The sequence below is a fragment of the Carettochelys insculpta genome, chromosome 1 (assembly GCF_033958435.1).
Source record: "Carettochelys insculpta isolate YL-2023 chromosome 1, ASM3395843v1, whole genome shotgun sequence".
NCBI classification, from domain to species: domain Eukaryota; kingdom Metazoa; phylum Chordata; order Testudines; family Carettochelyidae; genus Carettochelys; species Carettochelys insculpta.
In genome coordinates, this window is record NC_134137.1 from 104,684,431 (window position 1) to 104,701,682 (window position 17,252).

The 17,252-nt window shown below is 41.1% G+C and overlaps 1 protein-coding gene across 5 annotated transcripts in view; it reads right to left on the reverse strand.

Moving 5' to 3' along the window:
* Positions 1–600: 600 nt before the first annotated feature.
* TGDS (TDP-glucose 4,6-dehydratase) overlaps positions 601–17,252 on the reverse strand; it is a 41,155-nt gene continuing 24,503 nt past the window's right edge. For 2 of the 5 annotated variants that reach the window (XM_074989171.1, XM_074989165.1), the window contains 7 exons: positions 12,292–12,390; positions 11,590–11,649; positions 9,564–9,607; positions 9,045–9,210; positions 7,906–7,964; positions 2,443–2,540; positions 601–1,980 (listed from right to left, as the gene is read on the reverse strand). In XM_074989171.1, the coding sequence (XP_074845272.1) occupies positions 1,889–1,980; positions 2,443–2,540; positions 7,906–7,964; positions 9,045–9,210; positions 9,564–9,607; positions 11,590–11,649; positions 12,292–12,390 (618 nt within the window). In that variant the 3' untranslated portion in view covers positions 601–1,888. Of the gene's footprint in view, positions 1,981–2,442; positions 2,541–6,907; positions 7,782–7,905; positions 7,965–9,044; positions 9,211–9,563; positions 9,608–11,589; positions 11,650–12,291; positions 12,391–17,252 lie in introns of those variants that run through there. The other 3 variants (XM_074989188.1, XM_074989198.1, XM_074989179.1) reach the window with 3 other exon arrangements.

A 17,252-nucleotide genomic window follows, 5' to 3' on the forward strand; every position in this document is an offset into this window, starting at 1 on the left:
GTAAACCCTTCTACTTAACATATCCCATCTCACATTTAGATCTGACACTGTGATTATCTTCTCTAGATCAGAGGAAGAGCTCTGAAGCTCAAAAGCTTATCCTTTCCACCAACAGCAGTTGGTCTACAGAAAATCTAGGCTTTTTTCCATTCTTTATGACTATACCTACAACAGCAATCTGTTGACAGAACTTAGTTAGAAGATATCTTCTGACAAAACTTCTGTTGACAGATTGCGGCCACAAACGAAAGCGGATCACTCGGTCTATTTGCTCTGCTGAGAGAGCAGCCGGACTGCCTGGCGCGCTCTCGACAGAACGGCCAATCAGAAGCACAGTACACAGGGCTGCCCAGTGACCCAGAAGCCCTGTCTGTCAATAGAGGGCCTTCCCCTCCTGCCCCCCGAGCAACCACCCAGCTTTTTTATTGACAGATTTTTTCAACAAAGGCATTCTGCCTCATGGGAGAGACGCAGAAGGCTGTCAACAGTATGCACTTTTAGTGTCGGCGCTCCACGAGTTGTCAAGATAACTCTCTAGTATAGACATAGCTTATGTGTTTAGTTTTACAAGCATGAACATATATTAAACTAGCTTATGAATGCACAATTTTCCTGTGGACAAAATCTCTCCATTTATGCCCTTAACATTTCCAAGAATCAATAATATCTCATTCTCTTACTTAGGTTTACTCTCCAATACCCCTGGAATATTCAGCTAATGTACACTACCATTATTTAACTTTTTTACATGAGACACATTGAATCAACTTGTGCACAAGAGAAGACAATCAAGTCAGACAAGCATTTTATATTCAAAATAAACTGAAAAATCCATCTGAGTGTCTTTTCCATAATTAAAGTTGAAAATTCAGAATATTTCTCTTCATTTAAAAAAAACCCAGCATTTTACAGGAATATTTTACTAACAATGTTTCATCGATACGTGATTTAAACCGATAATGCAAGACATTTCACAATTCAGATGCACACACAAAAAAAAACTGTTCAGCTTTTATCACTATTGAAAAACATTTGAAATACAAACTTAACATTCAAGTTTTTTTCCCCAAACATTCCAGTTGTAAAATGTTCAGAAAGAATTATTTAGGGTAATACAAGAGGTAAAAACTGGATAACGACCACTGTGCCAAAATCCTTTGAAAATAATCTAAACTGATAATGGAATGAAATTAAATACAAGCTTCATGGAAGCTCTATTAGGGTGAGAACAATTTCCCAAGAAAAGTTATGTGCGCTATTTAGGACATTTAAAATTACACCTGACAATGTTCCAGAAAAAATCATCCATAAAGAACAATACTGCAATGGCAATGAAATGGACTAAAAGCATTTAGCTCTCCTCTGTCTTTTGTGATTCTATAACCTTTTGTAGGTTATACAACACTTGCTCCTTAATGATTATGTGCCTAAACAGAAAATACAATTTTGTACCTAATGAGATGGAACTAGTAATGACCTGTCTGGTATGTATGATACATTCCTGAACACCAAGAACTGATTTTCATCAAAAATGCCAAAAGTTGTATCGGATATGTTTGTCAATCAAGATGAACAAAACAGATTGATAAGTTTATCAATTTATAGTGTTATAAAATCCTTCATACAGTTTATTCAAAATAACTTCCTATAAATATTTAAGAATATTGCACTGAAAATAAGAGTTAAACAGATTTATGTCTATAAAATCAAATATTAAAAAATGCTGAATATCTTTCCCATTTTGTTCCCTATTTGTATCTGTAAATTCATAATTGTTCATGTATCTTGAAGCGTGACGAAACTTCAGCTTGGTCACTTGACTGCAAGTTTCTTTGAACAAGAAACAGTCACAAGGAGAGATGATGATTTCCTTTGTTCTTTCTTCACACTACCATACATCAAGCTGGTCTGTCATAGGAAAGGGCCTCAAAGCTTTCTCCACGTTCTTCCAGTTGTGAAAATTGTCTCTGTACCATTCAACTAGCACAAGACAAGAAAGTTGAATTTAAGACACAGATTAAATTAAAAAGAAAAACTGATAGGTAGGAATATGCATAACCCTTTTCCAGATACCACAAATCAAAGAATGCAAATTATGAATAATTAGTATCAGTTTAAATATACAGGTAATAATATTTTGAATCTTCAATGAAGTCCTTAACCAAAACACTACTGAACCATACAAAAATGCCTACATTTGCCCCTGCTTTTACATGACATTAAGATGGGTAAGGTGACAATTTTAAATACTAACAGACATATAAGCTACTTAAAGTGGAGTTGATTCTAACTAGATAGTTTGGAAGAGTAAGGTCAGCAGCATTCTAACTTTAGCTACTCATAAAGTAACACTAAATTTCAAAACCAAAATAGTCTATTTCTTTACACCCAAATAACGCCCCCTTGCCCCCCAGTCAGCTGTAGATAATAAGTGTGGCATACTTGTTTTCTTTATTCCTTCCTTCCAAGGAACTTTAGGTCTCCATCCTAAATTGTGCATTTTTTCTGACTTCATTGGATACCTTAAGTCATTGACAGGCCTTAAAGAAAATAAAAGTTTAGAGAAAAACAGTTGAAGTATGTAAAATATTTTTCAAAACAATTTTGTACCCAGTAGTGTGCTCCACACTGCCCTCAAGCACTTCTATTAGGCATTTTTAAAATTAAAAATGTGATTTTCCCCACCCAAAAAGATTTGCTATGTCACATTTTCAAAACATTTCTAATCAGGCACAAAATTGATTATGTTCAGCTGTTCAGAAAGAAAAGCGAGCCATGTGGATCTCAAGATAACTTAAACCCCACTGTGCTAGTATGTTTGTTTATCCCCTTTACCCCCATCCACAAATCTTGAGGGCATCAGATCCCAGATGTTGCTTTCCCACATAAGCCATGTGGCCTCTGGCAAAGACTACCAGAAGAAGCTACCAGAGAACATCTGATGGGGCAAAAGCAGCCAAAGCAGAGATGTCTGATCCTTTGAACACTCAGACATTTGGCCACTGTACAGTTTTGACTGGACTTTTTGTCCTGTGCTGGTTTCCCGTTTGATCCTGTTCTCCACTTCCTGCCATTTCACCTCAGTTTTACTCCACATCTGTACCTCTTACTGTCTTCTCTATCTTGTCTTTCTCCTTCCTAACAAACCATCCCATACCTCAAAAAGATTATGGAGCTCACTTGATCATAGAAATGTAGGTCCAGAAGGAATCTCAAGAATTCGACAGTCCATCTGGCTGTACTGAGGCAGAATACATCTCCTAGACCATCTCTGACAGATGTTTGTCTAACCCAACCTTAAAAATTTCCAGTGAGTTAGGCAAACATGTCAGAGATGGCTTAGAAGATGTGTTCTCCTGTCACAGAACAGGCAGATGGACTGTTGAATTCTTGAGATTCCTTCCGGATTTACATTTGTATGGTCAAGTTAGTTCCCTAATCTCCATAAGTGATCCATTCTAATAATAAATATAGGAATTTCTATAATCTCCATTGTTACAGAATGAACTGATTACTTCTTGTCCTACCATGAGAGCCAAGGAAAACAAGTGATCACCATGCTCTTTACGTATTTGAAGTCTTATGTCCCCTTTCAGTTCTTGCACCTCGAGAGTCAACATAACAATTCTTTCAGTGGTATTATTTTCCAAACGTCCTGTTTTTTGTTCTCTTCTAGAGTCTTAAATGTATCTACTTCTTACAGTATAGTGCCATGTGATGGGGAAGTTGCCCTGCACTGGAGTGTAAAGGATTAACAAAGCCCTGGGAAAGGGCTGATCCCAGGAGGCAAATCAGGAAAGGCCATCAGGCAGCCAATCAGGGCTCAGCTAGGGCCTATAAAAAAAAAGGCAGCACCACAGAGGAAAGTTAGGGTATGTCTTCACTACCCGGAAGGTTGATCTAGTTGAACTATCAGGGCTCAACAGTCGACCCTGTAGACCTCAGTCTCATGAGTAGTAAGGGAGGTCAACAGGACAGTTTCTCCCATTGACCTCCCTCAGCAAGTATGGCCAGGTAAATCAATAGTAGATAAATTGACTCCAGCTACACAATTGCCATAGCTGGTACTTGTTAGAATAAGGTCCTGATGAAACCACGTTAGCACGTGACCAGTTGTCTTATTGGAACTCATCACATGTGCGTAAACTGATGTCCACAGCATGATTCGAACCCGGGATGCCTTTACCATAGTCAAGGACGATACGATATCTCCATGAGCTCAGAGCATCGGTTTTGGGAAAGGAGCATATGTAGATCAGCTGGACTGATCGCTTTCCCAGATAATTGGACCAACAACTGTTGGTCACGTATGCTACATTCACAAGCAACTGAACTGTAAGCACGCCCCAATCGGGGTTGTGGTAAAGGCCTGAGGAGGCACTAGGGATGCAAAGGGGCAGCTGGGGTCAGAGCAGGTGCGCGTGCAGACACACGTGTGCGCACGCTAACAATAAGCATAACCAAGTGTAACTACAGTTTGTCCCTGAGAGAAGGGGCTAGAGGAAAGATGGCAGCCAGTTACTGAGGCAAGTAGCTGGCTTAGGGGTAGCTGGGTTGCTTGGCAGGGGAAGGCCCAAGAAGATGGTTGCTGCAGTAGGACATTAGCAGGGAAAGGGAGTGCTACAGTCTGGGATTGAGATGGGTCCTGAGAGAGTGCTGTGATGATCTGGGAGAAGCAGGTAATGGCAAGTGAGACAGCGGCTGGAGGAGGGTGGCCCAGAGCTAGAAGAGCTAATTCCTGGACTGACCAGCAGGAGGCATGGTAGTGGTGAATACAAACTTTTTAGGCATGTAACGCAGGACACCACTCCAGTTGAGCCTCACTACCAGTAGATAGGGCAGAGTAATTAACATCCCATGTCTTACATAAAACACTCATAAGAATAAGGGGACTTGGCAGCAGCTGGGGTCCTTTTGAAAAGGAGCCCCATCTGGATGAGCCGCGCAGCAACGAGCCGCGTCAATTTTGAAGTGCCGTGGCCGCCTGCATGCTAATGAGGCGTTGAATATGTATTTCAGCGCTTCATTAGTAAACTTCGAAATGGCCATTTGCATGGCCATTTTGAAGTTTTTGGATAGTGTAGATGTAGCCATACTGAATAAAACTGAAGTCTGGCCAGACCCCTGCAAGACCCCACTTGATACATTTTCTAAGTTTGACAGCAAAACCACCAATATTCTTGAGTAGCCTTTCAACATATTATGTACCCACCTTACAGTAATTTCGTCTAGACCACACTTTCCCATTTGCTTATGATATTTAAAATTGTATAAAAAAATCCAGATATATCCTGTTTATTGCTTCCCCCCAACCAGTAGGCCAGTTACCCTGTCAAATAAAGGAATCAGATGTGCTACAATTTGTTCTGAGAAATTCACTTTGGCTATAAAATTATCACCTTATTTTTCCTCTAGATTTGAGAAACTGATTTAATAATTGGTTTCAGTGTCTCTGCAGGTATCAGACTGACTGGTCTAGAATTCCCCAGCTCCTGTTCTTTTTCCTTTTTCTGAAGTTTTCTGAGACCTTTTCCATGAGTTCTTGAGGATAATAGTTAATGTTCAACTTTCAAGTTCTTTAAGTACACTAAGGTATATTTCCTCATTGTCTGTTGCCATCACACAGTTTATTTTGCTAAAGTGTAATACCCTTTTCCCATATACTACTCTTTATATGCAAAGAGTTGGCTCTTAGAGTCTACCATAATAAACATGATTCATAACGTTAATACTACACTGTTAGGATGCATCAAATATTCACCTCGTTCAAAGCTCTCAAGACATGGCAATATCCTAGAAACCTAGAACAGCAATGTCATCATTAGCGAGAGCTCACTGCCTTGGAACCTAAATTTACCAAGATCTACTGATGGAAAGTGAGTGGGGAGAATCCTACTTAAGTATCTCAACTTTAACCTCAAGTGCTGCCTACTTGAAAAGATGCTGCATCTCTACATCTAGGAACTCAAACACGAGGCAATAAGCTGCACCTACACTCCAGAAGTTGACCCCACTTCCACAGGCAGCAAGAGTAAAGACAAACTATGTTCAGCACTCTCCCAGTAACCACAATGATTTATGTCACACAAACAGGACTTTCGTCTGTTAGTATCTGAAAGATACATGATTTAAATAAAACATAATATTAAGTGTCTTGTGCTATATTTTAATGTTATACTACTGCCATCAAGATTCTTTTCTGAAATGCACCCTGCAGAATTAGTCTTTCCAATTTCCTTCTTTATATGTCTGTTCACAGCAAGAGAGACAGTTCGCATTTTCTTGAAAAAACTAAGTTTTAAAAGGACAATGTCCTATTTTTCTAAAACACTGCAGGGCTCATCTGTTCCCATCTCTATAAAGCTCATGTGTTTCTCAATCTTATGAGTACAATGAGATCTTGTGTATTTTATGCGCTAGGAATTTTTCTGGGGAAATTCTATGACATGTTATAGGTCACACTTGATGATCATAATGATGCCCTCTGGCCATGGAGAAATCAGTGATAACACATAGCCAAAGGGCTGCATTTGGCCCCCTGGTGTATTTACACAGCCCATATAACTACACTCAGATTGTCCAGAATCTAAGTTAATAAATTTGAAGTCCATCTGGCTGCCAAGATATTCTGTTCATATTTGGAAAGTTAACTCATAGTTAAGGATAAGATTCTATCATGGTGCTCACAAATTCCATGACTTCCCAGGATCTCCACAGTTTCTTCTGGGACAAGGCTGAAGCAGATGACAGCTCTTGGACCACCAAGGCAGCAGCTGGCTCCAGCTCCACAGTCCTGGAGCAGCAGAGGGCAGCCCCTGCTGAAGGAGCATTATAACAATGTGTGGTCATCCCTCCCACCCACCCACACAAGGTATTTTTAGTACAGATTGAACCTCTCTAATCTGGAACTCTCTCTTCCAGCAACATCCATAATACAGCATCATTTTAGTTATCTGGATGACCAATTATTATGGGTGTTGCCAAGTTTCCCGTGGTCCCATAAAGTTGGTTTTCAGCCACCAGTCCTGGATGTCAGTGTTCTGTGCTGCTGTTTAGATGTAATTTATTCCTATATGTCTTCTAAGAGACAAGCAAGCAAAAGAAATGTTGTTAATGCTCCTAGACAATATTGATCTCCTGTGAGCTGGCCAATTCTCTCATCTGGCACCAGTCAATCCTGAGGGTGCCAGACTAGAGAGGGTCAACCTGTGAAAGTCAAGGACAGGTCACAGCCTTCTGTCAATTTGTTATCCCACCACATGTCCCTGACTTTTATTAAAAATATCCATGATAGAATTTTAACCTGATAGTCTCGCTGAGCCTGAAGATCACCTGAAACAATGATTAAGAGGTATTAACCCCACTGGAGTGTCAATTCTCAAAATGTAATCAAAGACACATTAATGGCAATATTAAATACTGCTTTTACAATAAAAAAAATGTGTGTGAAAGTGAAGCCTTCAGGACGGTGGGAAACTGGTAGTTACATCAGGGAATGAAATACAAATGGAGACCAGAGACGACACACTAAAACAGAAGGAAACAAAGTGCAGAAATAAAAGTGGTATACAGGGCAAAGTTTCTTCAATCACGAGTGATGGTAAATGTGACAATGTACCAAACAAACAAATTAGAAGAATTTAGTTTTCACACAAAGGCCATATTTATACCTTTTTTCTCTCTGTGCAAAGGTATTCCTCTGTGGACTGAGGGGAAAACGTACTGAAATCTCACTCACTCGCTCATATGCCCTCCTTCACTGTGAGCCTGACATCACTGATCTATGCAGGAATACACTACTTTCACAAAAGGGTATAACCAGAACTTCATTTTGTTTTTCGTTTGCAGTGGCGCAAACCAGAAAAACATAAAAAACCCCCAATAGACACTCAGCCAGTTCCTCACCTATCTTTGACGTAATCCACCCAATATTCCATTTCAGATTCTGAACCGGTCTTTTTTATCTGTCAAGCAGAAACCATTGTTTTTTTAAGCACACATCTGGTTATGATGCACAGACTTAAATCAATATAAAGATTCAAATTTAACACTTGATTATATAAACCACTATTTCTGTATGTTTTTACATTTTAAGAGCTGTTGCTGGCAAACTTATTGCAAGGTAATTAGTTTTGACAATTTAGAGTGATTTCAATGGCAACTCTGTACTTAACTGGATTTTTGCATGATTTTAAATTATAACAAGCTTTCACTTTTGGCAATTCCACATTCCCTGACCAAAATGAAAGAGACAGTCTCAAAGACTAATTATGAACTGATGACTGGTCATTAGCCTATATAAAAAGCAGGTGGCGAGTGCTCAATGCTGCCCCCTTAAACATAAAAGCACTCATTTCAGTGAGACAATAATAATAATTTTTTCTTACACAGCACTTTTTCAACGGTTTATCTCAAAATACTATAAAGACGTTAAATGCATTTATCCTCACACTATCCATTTCAGAGATGAGACACTGAAGCACTGAGGGGCTAAGTGACACACCCAAGGTCATGCAGGACATCTATGGCAGAGGAGGAAACTGAACCCACGTCTCCCAAAACCTAGGAAAATTGCATTTGCACAGAATCTAAGCTACCCTGACTTACAGATAATTTCTTTCAGTCAGGATCCAGGACTGACAAAATGCTCTAGAGTGGAGTAACTTACATGGCTATATCCGTACTACTTGTTCTGTGGATCTATGGTTCTTCTGTCTCAAAGCCATGGTGGTCAAAATGCTAGCCACTATGCACATGCTGCTATTTGGCCAGTTGAATGTGGCTAGTTGGTTTGAACAATAAATATATTTTCAGAAAAAAGGTGGCTGGTTTGCTATAGCAACGACTATAGCAGCTACTGCTTCAGCACCGATTAGATACCACAGCTCTACGGGATTGTTGAACTTCATCTTTCCGACCCTTCGAATATTAAACCCACATAAGCCCCAAGTAATTCAAGCCTTCTGCAGTTCAGCTGCAGATGTATCATCATCATAAGGAAAGAAAACCCCAAGTACTCTGAACTGTCTGCATTGTTTACTTACTAGATGGATTAATTCTTTAGCAAGTTGTACAACAGACATTTCAAAACTGGTTCCAATGTTATAAATTTCACCTGGCTTCCCCTTCTTTAGAACCATAAGGAATGCGTCTGCTACATCAGTGGCGTAAAGAAAATTCCTTCGTTGAAGCCCAGAACCATGAATGCAGCTAAATGGGGGAGGAAAAAAAAAAAGATACTTTGTGGTGTAACTTTAAACAGAAATAGCCAATTATTCTGTCAACATTTAGATGTGTGTTTTTAAATGGAAACAGAAATTAGACGCTTGCTGGTTGAAAGAAGATTCCATTGAATTTTAAAATAACCCTTTTCTAATTCTGAATGCAATGCACCTAAAATGCAAGTAAGGAACACTCAAATTACTAATGGTACTAATTTTAAAAAAGTGTTAAATTTATGATAAACACTGCCTTTATTACAACTTAACAATGGCTATTCTACCACATACTCTCTTATCACAAAACAAAAAAAAGACGTCTGTCTAGCAAACAAAGTTACATACCATTTCCTGTTCTGATGCAACAAAGATATAAACTTTGGAATAACCTAAACAGAAAAAAGCATGTTCATTAAAATAACCTTGAAATGCTAAAAGGGCCTACCAGGTGAAATCCTGGCTTCACTGAAGCCAATGCACCCAGAATTTCACCCATAAAATATTTCAAAACAAAGCAACACAACTGAAAGTTCGATGGAAGAACTGGCATAATATATCCCTTTGAATTTTAAAACATATAATAGAAGAAATTTTAGGATTTCTTTTGAAAAGAGCATTTGTGAGCACGCATGCTTCCCAACATTCATCTTAACCAAGCTAAAAGCTCCTTGGGCATAAAAGTCACATGCATATTTATTTTCTTGTTCAATGTGAGCATATACATTCAGTTCAGAAGTCTGTTCAAAGGATTTAACTCAAAACAGGAAATACAAATCACTACGAGTCTGTGAAACAAACCAGCTTAATAGGATATACACAACATGGAGAAATAGAATTCATGATCTTCCACTCTAAAAGAACAGGTTCTTATCACTGAAGATCACAGGATCTGTAGCTTTAAATCTTGTTCTCTTTAGGCAGCCACTGTGGCCCTAATCCTACAAACACAGCCTTTGCTTAACTTTATCCATGTGGAGGAGCCACAGAGATATCAACCGGGCTGCTCAAGTGCATGAAGTTAAACACCTGTGAAAGCATTTGTAGGATCAAGACAAACAGGGCTAAACACTTGAGCAATTATGACCCTACCCTGCAAGGAGCAGTTACACCCAAACATCCTCACACAAAAATTTACTCAAACATCTGTCAGCATGTTGAAATCTGGTGTTCTGTTACCTACCTGTAATAAATCCATAGCTATAAACAAGCTTAAGTTGCCATCTAAAAATCATAAATTGGCACAAAAATAGAAAGATACTGAATTTTGAGCAAGAATCCCAGGGCTGCCTGGAAGTACTTAACTTGGCAATTGTGAAATCCAGCTGTAGACTAGGATTCATCAGAAACACAAAACTTCCTACAAAACGGTGGATCCAGGTATCATTTTGTTTCTAACTATAGAAAGAGAGCCATTTTAAAACAAAAAGCAGTCAAGTAGCACTTTAAAGACTAGCAAAATAATTTATTAGGTGAGATTTCGTGGGACAGACCCACTTCTTGGGTCTGTCCCACGAAAGCTCACCTAACAAATTATTTTGCTAGTCTTTAAAGTGCTACTTGACTGCTTTTTGTTTTGATAGTGTATAGACTAGCACGGCTCCCTCTGTTTCTATATAGCCATTTTAGTTCATTTTGAGTCTTCAGTGGTCAGTCCATGAGAACCATACACATCTTCATTCTCCTTTTTTACGAGTTACCTCTAATTTGTCTAAGATTTTCCAAGCTGCTCAGAAGGAAAAGCAGTTTAGACAGGCACGACCTCACCAAAATACTACATATGCATTTACAAAATGCTGCATTTCAAACACTATCATGCTATACATGGACAACAGCAATACAGAACAACTCCACTGATATTTCACTTTACTTCTGACCAGATTTTTTTTTTTTAAACTTTTTTAGGTTTTAACTGATGCAATTCTACCCCCTTTCACACCTGGGTTTTGGTTTTTTTTTTTAAAGCCTACTATTCACCTGAATTTCACAGCATGACTGGAGCTGTTAATTAAAACTGGAATCAACACCAATGCCTATGGCACCCTGATATCCTCTGAAAATATAGAAGTACTATAAAAAATTCTGACAATGCCCAATAAAAATTTGAGACACTCCTCCAAATGCTTTATTGTCGCCAAGAAATTTATTTCCTCTTTTCTCCTACATCCACCAGCATGAGTCACGTAGGAGGGAGTTAAACTGAGAGGTTATTATTATGAGACAAATACAGGGTGCTAACAGAACTTTACTGGCTTTGCGATATAAAATAATTTATTTGAAAAACAGTCCAAGTACATTCTGACCAAAAATAAAACATCTAAAACTTTTTATAATGGTTCAGAGAGTTTAGACAGATGTATACATCTAAACTTACTTTTTCTGGATACTGATGTGGTCCATAAACATTGCTGCTTCGCGTGATAACAACTGGAAACTTAGAAATAACGTAAGAGATATAGTATCTGTCAGAAGAATGCAAACCCAAACTGCCTCAGCTTTGTCAGTGCTACTATTGCTCACTATTCTGCAATCTGCAATTTTGTTCTGCCTACCCAAAGATCTGGAAGCACTTCATGAAGAAATGAAGCCTCCTAACATACCAGCCCGTAGATAAGTGCCTCTTCTCTCCCACTCTCCCCACCTCAGCAAACAACGTAATCTGGCTACCTTAACTTCACACACAGCCATTTTGGAATTAGGGAAGTTAATTGTGAACCTATATGTGGCCTGTAAGATGTTTTGTTTACCGTTGCCCACACCCATGGTTGCCAGATTCTGCTGGTCTCCATCCACACAGTTTTTTTTTTTTTTCATACTGGTAACACTAAAGGGACACTCTGTAAAGCAAGGGCATACGAAGTGAGTTGTGTGCTCACTGCACACGACTGTAAGAGCCATGTGTTCTCTCTGCATTCAAAGTGCTGCTAGGGATCAGCTGGCACATCCCACAAGTTGAAGATATGCAAACACAGTTAGCAAAACTACACTATCCCAGGAAAACATCTGGATTACAAAAATCAGGCAACCTAAGCTAGTGACTGGGCCGCATATCACTGAATATCCTGCATAAGCTTACCTGATATCTTTCCCAGTAAGACTGAACAAAGCATTCTGCAGCTGCTTTAGATGAAGCATAAGGATTTGTTGGTCGTTTGGGTGAAGCTTCATCAAATTCCTGAAATAAAAAGAATGATAACTTGTATTATATAGCTTCTTTCATCTGAAAGAATGCTAGAATGTTTTAAAAGATTCATACTAAAGCCATTATCAAAATATTTCTACTACGAATGAGGTAAAAAAATACAGCAGTTGTTTAATAGTACTGGAAGTGAAGAATGCATCATTCGGCTGAATGAAAAGGAGAAATTTAAGACAAAAGGATAAATGCCTGTACTACCAATGGGTAAGACCACAAGAGCTAACATCCATATACTTCCACAGAAACTGCGTCTTCACAAAAGATCTTTGACTTCCATCTTGTGTAAACTGGTACCTCCAGAGAAGTCACTTAACACAATAAACATTATTCATACCTCAATAGTGGTGGGACTTTAGTTCAAATCTTACTTAGCCCTCAATTCTTCAGAATTCCACATGGACATATCCTCCCAGACATCAAGCCATACACAGCTCAATGCAGAACGGGTGCCTTCAAGCACTGCACCCATTGGGCCACCACCACAACAGGCAACATCTAGACTAGGGATATAAAATTCCATTTAATTAGTTAAACCACATGTGGCCCAGGTCACAGCACTTCTGTATATGGATGTTTGCCCTTGTGTTCTGACCCATTTCCAGTGTAGGCATTTATACTCTGTCTTAAATCCTCCAAAAGTTCACTCAAAATCAGAATAAATAGAGCTAGACCACTTAACCTACAAATGGAGAGAGAGACAAAACTAACACTGGCATTTTATTAATCTATGGACCTTCAGATGTCTAAATTTTAGGCTATGTTTAAACTGCAATTTCAGCTAGTAAAGCTTTTGTTGGCCAAGGACATGTGGGGGGGGGGAAAACATATCCTTGACTGACAAAAAGCACAAGTGGGGACAGCATATTTTCAGCTAGAGATAATCTCCCATCACCAGAAATACCATCCCTCCTTGAGGTTGGTTTTATTTTGTTGGCATGAGATCTCTTCTCTCCTGACAAAGAACAGCTACACAGTAGACCTTAAAGTAGACATAACCTTAGTAAAAGAACTGAGAGATTCTATCTGGCATGGTTAAATTCACACTTCTCTTGGGGGAAGTTTAAAATCTACCTAATCAATGGCACAAAACCTCCTACTCAATCTCTCAACATTCCTTAAGGTAATCTTCAGAGCACACACAGCTATACCCTGAACAGCCCGAGTATTGTATAGCAGTGCACCCCGTCATGCCAGTGGTTTCTGCCTCAATTTCAACAACTGGTACTGATAAAGACTATATCATAACTAATTTGGTATGGTGCACAACCTAACAAAGTAATAGATCTAAGAATCTCATAGGTGTAGGTGCAAAGTAGGCCATATAAAAATTTCTGAGTATAGCGATTCATCCATGAGAAATAATATTCCTTTTCTCTTTCTGCATCCAAATAGGCTGAAGTTATACCCTGCTACCTGCTGATTAAAAAAAAAAAAAAAGTTATGCATGAGTAGCAATCAGTAAGATTTCCCTCAACACTGATGAAGTTATTGCACTAATTTTTTCACTGCTGAAGGAACTGCCGCCATAAATTATGTCTTTCCTTATTTACAGGATATCCAAGAACGTGTTAGATATTTCAGATTTTTTCTACAGTGCACAAGCTTGCTGCTCAGAAACATCCTGTGTGGTTATTAGTACAGCTCAGTTTATGTCCCGAGGTGCAACTTGACATACTACTACTACTAGAAAGCAGTTTCACACCGGGGCTTGCCATGCTGTAATTTACCATCTGTAGTAGTAGGCATCCTTCAGTCTGCATAGACTATGGATCGAGCCCTTTAAAGTTTCAACTGAGGACTTCATTTACAGCGTCTGTTGTGACTATGAAGACCCACACGAGAGTGACAGTCCTTGCTGCATCTCTTGCAGATGTAGTGGGTGTCTGGCAAGTCCTTATTGTGCTTTTTGTGCGCTCACTTCTCCTCTGCTAGCTGTCTGATCCTCATCTCGCCCTTCTAAAGGCCCTTGTGTAACCCCTGCCTCCATCTGCTGCGGTCATCTGCTAGTTCTTCCCAGTTGTCCAGCTCGATGTCTACCTCTCTGAGGTCTCTCTTGCAGACATCTTTGTAGCGCAACTGGGGGCATCCGGGAGGTCTTTTGCCAGAGGCTAGCTCACCATACAGGATGTCTTTTGGAATCCTTCCATCGTTCATCCTGTGGATGTGGCCAAGCCAGCAGAGTCGACGCTGCCTGAGGAGGATGTGCATGGTTGGGATTCCAGCTTGCTCGAGGACGGCGGTGTTGGTCACTCTGTCCTTCCATGATATTCCAAGGATGTGCCTGAGGCAGCACAAGTGGAAGACGTTCAGCCTCTTTTCCTGGCGGGCATACAGGGTCCAAGTCTCGCTGCCATAAAGGAGGGTGCTGAGGATGCAGGCTCTGTAGACTTGCTTTTTGGTGTGAGTGTACAGCTTGTTGTTATTCCACACTCTCTTGCTGAGTCTGGACAGAGTTGTGGCCGCTTTTCCAATCCTCCTATTTAGCTCAGTGTCCGACGATAGGGGGTCAGTGATGGTGGACCCGAGGTAAACGAACTCGTGGACGACCTCTAACGTATAGTTGTCAATGCTGATTGCAAGGCAGCACTACCAGGAAAAGGAGTCTCTGAACAGAAGAGCCTGAAGAGCAATGGGGGAAGGTGACCTGGTGCAGCCAGACAGCCAGCCCCCTCTCAGACCAGCATTGCTGGGAACACAAAGGAGCCAAAACAACAGGGCACTTAACATAAATTCCAGCACAGCCTTTGAAGCTGTGAGAAGCACAGGTGTGCTGCTACAATGTGCCTCTGGGAACATATACAACAATTAGGCTCACAGCAGACAGAGAAGCTGTGACAGACATGGCTCTTAGCCCCTACTAAATAACGTGATGCACACACACCAACATCCTAGGTGGGAAAATATTTACCCTAATAAAAGGAATGTCCAGTAGTCGAAACTTATTGTTTCTCTCCCTTGCAAGTGTAAACTACTCTTGCGAGAGCTGGCGTTGCCCAGACAGACCAGCCCCAATTTGGCATAAGAAAGGAGAAAGAGAATAAAGGAGTACAGAGGTATAAGTATGGGACCTACAGCACCATGATTTTTGAGTGCTTTTCACTATCTATCTGCTGGTCAGATAAGTGACAGCCTCCCAAGGCTTCTGCAGCTAAAAGGGTCCCTGAGCCTTGTCCCTTATTCATCTTTCCGTGGAATTGAGTGACCGATCCTGGCTTGGCACCGCTGGAATCGAGAGATGCAAGGAGGGTAAGAAGCACCCACACCTGATCTCCTATCTTTAGTGTACACATAGTTTGAAATAGAGCTCTATACTTTGTTTTCTTTCTTTGGGATCGTGGTTTCAGTTTTGTAACTTGTTTGTGTGTGTAACATCTATACATTTAAATAAGTAGGCACTAGCAATTTTGTAACCACATGATTAGAATCTAGTTTAATAAATTTTGGTAACCATTTGTGCATAAGCCTGACTTGTTTCTCTGGTTTACTGTAAAGCAGCCAACACAATTAAAGAACCTCAGCCGTTTTGGCTATAAAGCCTGGCCATTAGGTGAGAGTACTAAGAGCCTAGCGTTGAGTTGTCCCGCCTCCACGGGGCAAACTCTTGGGGCGCCTGTCAGTCAATCCTGACTGCCCACTGCGAAGGGGCTCTGAGCTCTAGCAGTTAAAGTCACGGGTGTGGAAAGGCTCTTAGTGCTGCCATTGGGGCACCTGTCAGTCTAGCCCGGGCTGCCCGCCGCGAAGGGACAGTGCGTCCTAGCGGTTAAAGTCACGGGTGGTATAAAACGGGCATAGCTGGCACCTCACCAAACATCCTTGGCCATCGGCTAACACCTGGGGGCACTAAGAGCAGCTGGGGGGAGAGGGGCCACTGCAGTGAGGAGGGCAGACATGGGAGCAGATGGGGTTAGTGGGTTGGGGAGGGTCCTATGGTGATGGTAGCTGGGGGGAGTGGCGGAGAAAGGTGGGGAGGAGGGTCCTGGGGATATGAAGTCATTGCTCCACAGGGAGCTATGGTGACTCGCGGTGACAGGAGGTATGAAGTAGCGGGATCCTTAACCCCATTCTCCACACCCCACTGCCTTGTGGGTTATCCTGGGAAGGAGAAAGGCTAAGGGAGTAAACCCTGACAGAAAATCTGGAGTGGAGTCCGAAGGCGGTTCGGTGTCAACTTCTGGCACTGTCCTGGCAACTCCTGCAGCTGAGCTGGTATCAGACGTGGAGGTTATCCTCTCCTTTGGACTATATCAGTAAAGCCGAGAGAGGGACACTGGTGTCTGGGCAGCCCAGAGTCTCCATAATAAGTGCCCAGGCTCGCACCCAGAGAGGTACTCTGGCATCACTGAACAGCGTTGCATCAACACAGGAGGCAACAGATACCGGTTATAAGCTCTTGCTCGACTGGCGTAGAGAACAAGCACCAGGGGTTGCCTTCAACGGTGGGAGAGATCCTTGCATCTCACTGGACAGTCACCGCCCGCCTCAAGCTGGGCAGCCCCCAGCCAATAGGGTACTGTCCTGCCACAGTTCACCTGCCTCGCTGGGTGCGTGAGGCTTAAGGTTCCTGAACCTGACAAGTGACTGGAATTTGGGCACCAGGCAAACCAGTAAGAAAGTCAACAATAAATGAGAAACATCAACAATTTAAGCTTGCTTGCTGGAATGTGCGGACCATGCTGACCGGCTTGACTGAAGATCTTCAGGCCATCAGTGACACCAGCAAGACCACTGTCATCAACGAGGAACTGAAGAGGCTCAGAGTTGATATCGCTGCACTGCAAGAGACGCGACTCGCAGATTCGGGATCTCTAAAGGAAAAGGACTACACCTTTTTCTGGCAG